Raw genomic sequence first — 4796 nt, 5'->3', positions numbered from 1 at the left:
CAGTATACCCGGGGAAGGGATCTAGTCTATATTCTGTACATTCAGAAGGTTTTAGTAAACTGAAGTAGCATGTACCCAGGTTACACCCCCGTTACTGTATGACTAAGTGTATCAAATAAGTAAACAAAGGTACGTCACATTTTACATACCTAAAAATAGGATCGAGACAGTCTCTTGCACATGACAGGCAGACACGCTCACACTCCCACACACAGACCGTGCAAAACAAGACTGCGAAGCAAGATATAGGGTTCAGTTCCAGCTGATTTTATTTCCTTCTTGAAAAAAAGTTATTTACAGAAGTATATCAACAATCTGACAGGCAGTGACTTGACACGATTAGCTGGCATGAGTTTTTTTCCTCCAAACGTTATGGCATGATTAGACGAAACAATATTCTACACAGCATATTGCACAGAATGGATGAAAATAAAGTTAATATATTTATATAAAAACATGAACAACCACCTTAAACGTAAGTAGAATGTATAAAGATAGCTGTTCTAGTGCCTGTCATGTTATATCTCAACAACATACATAAACACACAATCTTCTTTTGCTTATAATACAGACTTAATGTACAAAGATGTTTTCACTTTTTTCCTTTTTTTCTTTTTAAACACAACAGCTATAAACCTGAATCGGAAATACAAATGCTATTCACCATGCCATAAGATACTAAAACAAGTATATTTAGCCGACAAGTAGAAAAGATTAAATATTCAAATACAATAATGAGAAACGCAGTACATAAGTGTCGCGAACTCAAATCGGCATTTTGAGTATATCCATCCAGTGGTTAAAACCAAACTTTGCTTGTTATAAAAGCGCCAAGAAATGGATCAGTTAAAGCTACAGTATCTCTTTTTTAGGTAATGTACTTAAAAAAGCAGTAATGGCTGCTCAGAATACTTATTCGTTTAAACAAATGTTTAAAATGACACTGAAAATTGAGATACTGCGTCTTTAAGAAGCCTGCAGATTGAACTGTAAACATGGATAGGTGGTTGATTTTGAGAAAACCAACCCCCCGGTTCTTAAAATTAGGAAATCCAAACAGCGATATACACCGATTGACACCCCCTTTATATATTTTGTACAAAAATACACTGAGAAAATAATCAAACGTTTCCTCTCTTTTTAAAAGTGTCAAAAGTCTACATTTAAATATAAAAAATTAAAAGTTAAAACTCTAGCCCTTCAGCGAAGGAGACAGACGGTGCAGGTATACACAACAAGACCTACGAAAACAAAAAGTCAAAAATGTTTGGCCAGTATAAATACATCCATATATAAAATGGTATCTGATAACATGTACAAGGGAAAAAAACACGAGGATGAAAAATCGGTGAGGAAAAAAGGTTTCTCTTAACATCGGAGAAACAAATTCTAAGGAATTTTGGTCCTGAATTGTATAGAGTATAAAGTCCAGCACAGATTTGAGTAGCGTTTGAATCCTGAAAAAGTTAAGAATGAAAAAAGCTGGTGATTTTCCTTTTTTCGTAGGAATCAAACATAGCGCCATCTATCCATTTTTAAATAACCCTAACACTAGTTTTAACTGTTCAACAGTCTTAAAGAAATCTCAGAAAAAGAAGACACGGTAACATGCGTTTTTTCTTTTATTTTTTTAAGTCAACCCACCTGTTAAATACGTCCATCACGAGAAAAAAAACTGGTCGAGACAGCCAATTTTTGTACCTCTTAAGTAATGAAGTTCACTTGGCGATTCGGAAAAGTTCTATCAATTGTCCCTTTTAAGTAACATTGATTAAAGTATAGCCAACATAAGCCCGCCTTCATGTACGTGCAAATCAATTACAGTTTTCCAGTTCAGACCGAGTGTTTATTTCAATAGGATCTCAGTCACTCCTAATCAGGTTGCACTAATATCTTCCTCTTTCCAAGTTAAACAATTTCTTCAGCCTTCTCTCAAGCCGATACCCACTCAGCACAATTCCTTGATCCTTGAAACGAAACGCAAGCGTTACACTTACAGTTCATTAGCGCTTTCCGTCTTCCTCAAGTGGGACTCTTCTCGCAAGGTTCAAACTCACCTTTTCTGGAATCCCTTTTTCATTAAGAGCAAAGAAATTATTCCCAACACATCAGGATATCTTGTCGCTCAGTAAGTGAAAACCAAGTTTGAAATGGTTGACTCCAGCCAGTCCCCTGAAATCATTTCGCTTACTTCGGGAGTGCAGTAGTCGGGGAACTCGAAATGAGAGCCAGACCCCGACTCAAAATTAAAATCCAAGTCTCTGTCCAAAACCGAGGAGCTAAAGCTCCCCAGCGACATGTTGTCAAAACCAGGGCTAGGGTTAAGGTCCAGTAAGTCGTCTTCGAACTCTTCGTCCGAGGACGAGGACTGGGAGGAAGAGGACGAATGAGAGGCTGAGGGGGTCGGGGATGATGCCCGCATACTTGTGTACCTGTGGTGGTCCAACGACGCACCGGGCGAGTCGGCACCTTCCTTGTTACTCGCAGCTCCGTCTTCGTAGAGGCTCAGCGGGTCGCTGGATTCTGCGGAGCTACTGAGAGTCGGGCTGGCAGGGACAGCTACGGACGAGGGGCTGATACCATGGTTGCTTCCCCCGAAAATATACACCCTCTTAGTTTTCTTGTCAGGGATCTGCTTGGCTGCAGAGACTGACCTGGATTTGTAGAGGGAATGGTGATCCGTAGTGACCGCGTGGGAGACCTGGTCGGGGAACGCCGATTTTGAGCTTCCCAGCACTATTTTGTGGGGTTTGTTGGACGATTTTGCGCTGCTGCTCTTTTTCAAGGAGGGCTTAGTGCTGGCGCTACTGCAGTTGCTGCTGCTGATCTTCTCCCCCTTTTCCCCCGGTTTGGCGCTACTTGACTTTACCTTCTTCCTCGGTCTGTACTTGTAATCTGGGTAGTCAGCCATGTGCTTCAGCCGGAGCCGCTCCGCCTCTCGAATAAAGGGGATCTTGTCGCTGTCTTTAAGCAGCTTCCAGCGTTTGCCCAGTCTCTTGGAGATTTCGGCATTATGCATGTCCGGCGACTGCTCCATGATCTTTCGCCTCTCGATCTGTGACCACACCATGAACGCGTTCATGGGTCTCTTGATGTGACCGCTGGGGGTTTTACACCAGGCTGGGTCCATTTTATCCCCCGTGGATGCCGTGGAGCCGGGTGTCGGGGAGGACGCCATACCCAGGTCCATAGCTCCAGAGTCCGTAGACTCCCCCACCAGCACCGCTTCCGTATTCTCGGTGTTGTTCGTTTGCTGTACCATAGTTCAGTTTTTTTTTTGATATATGTGAATATTAAAGTACTTGTTCAGCAAACTACAAGCGTCTGCCGATTCACAGAAATTCTGAGTCCTGAGTTTGTCGAGCCTGGCTGCTCTAATGCAAACTCTTAACCAATTTCCGTCCCACACTTGTATATATTACTTTAGTGATAATATTAGTCCTGAGATTTGTCGAACGGCGACTTGTGAACCACAGGAGTTGCAGTATATCGCCTTTTCAGTTTTTGTGGCCGCACGTCTGGTAGGCTTCTGTTCAAGTGTCTCTGGTTGTGCAGTTCAGTTTTGTCTGCAGAAACGATTTCCAGTTTCCAAAGCGCCTTTTCCCCCCAGAGTGCTTTATGTAACGGGTTCAAACCCAACTCTGTAGTGCGGCAGTTTTTTTTTTATTTCTGCTTGCAGGGCTGTACAGGAGTTCTGTACTACTGTTCACGTTCTAAAGCTACAAAAGCTCTCTCTTCTACTCTCTCAGGTTACAGAATAGTTTTTGCATAGCCTTCCCCTTAGCACCATGCGGGAAGACCAAGCTTGTTGAACTCTGCTATAGTCCGCCTTCCATCTGCAGTCTGCAACTTAAAGCAGACTTCAATTCCGCCTCGCGCAGCTTTATCCTTTTCCAAAGCTATAATGGCGACAGAGCACAACCAATCCGCTGCTGTCTCTACCCTGCCTTGCGCCAAAAGCACGCCCCTCAGGCGCCCATTGGCTAAAAACGAATCTAATAATAATCAGCGCGTGCAATGAGGAGCTTTATGTCTGACCTCATTCCAGTGTACACTGCAAACTTAGTTTTAAAGGGACATGCTCATGTAGTTTTTAGGATTTTTTTTTCTTTGCTAGTCATGCATGGAAATAAATTACATTTGGTTTAAGCACTCTTGAACTGAAACCAATCTAATGCAGCTTAGGAAATAAACCGAGGCTATCCTTTGTTTTTAATGCAGACCTCACGGTGCCCCACGCTTAAGACAGCCCTTGCCTATCACACAGGGAAAACTTGTGGTCGTTGGTAACAACTGCTGTAAGTAATCTTTTACACGGTTCTACAGTACCACTCTTTCTGCACCAACTCCACGACTACTACCTTCACCGCCGCCACAGCTGTCACCATAAGTGGAAAAATATGATTACGGTCATTTGGTGGTACCCTACTCAATGCTGAGTTTTGAGCTTTTTAAAATCTTACTACAAAGGTTAGTCACAGTTATTTTATTATCATTACACATGCGTTTTCCGAAACCCCCTTTAGTTCATGGCATTACACCGCTGCCGTTCCTTGAAGAAACACAGCAAGCAGGTCTGCGTGAACCGTCTCCACGCTTGTTTGTAACTGCTGTAAAGTTTCCCCCCACAGGCTAGACTGTTGTCAGACTGCCTTAGAGGGCGGAGTCGGCGAGAAGGCAGGCGGTCCTCTGTCACCTCGCGCACGCCTCTCACCGACTGCTTTGCAAGGAAAAAAAACAGTGAAAGCATTCACATGCAAAGCGAGGGAGTACAGCGCACGAGGTCTCTGGATTTG

At 43.1% G+C, this 4796-nt stretch overlaps 1 protein-coding gene across 1 annotated transcript; it reads right to left on the bottom strand.

Moving 5' to 3' along the window:
* Positions 1-246: 246 nt before the first annotated feature.
* LOC148651123 (transcription factor SOX-4-like) lies at positions 247-3875 on the bottom strand. Its single transcript, XM_088601026.1, has one exon. It carries the CDS (start codon positions 3260-3262, stop codon positions 2126-2128), a length of 1137 nt encoding a protein of 378 aa, XP_088457152.1. The 5' UTR covers positions 3263-3875; the 3' UTR covers positions 247-2125.
* Between the last annotated feature and the right edge of the window lie 921 nt (positions 3876-4796).

Source organism: Lepisosteus platostomus, chromosome 12 (assembly GCF_059453375.1).
Source record: "Lepisosteus platostomus isolate fLepPlt1 chromosome 12, fLepPlt1.hap1, whole genome shotgun sequence".
Taxonomy (NCBI): Eukaryota; Metazoa; Chordata; class Actinopteri; order Semionotiformes; family Lepisosteidae; genus Lepisosteus; species Lepisosteus platostomus.
This window is presented reverse-complemented; position numbering and strand designations above follow the sequence as displayed.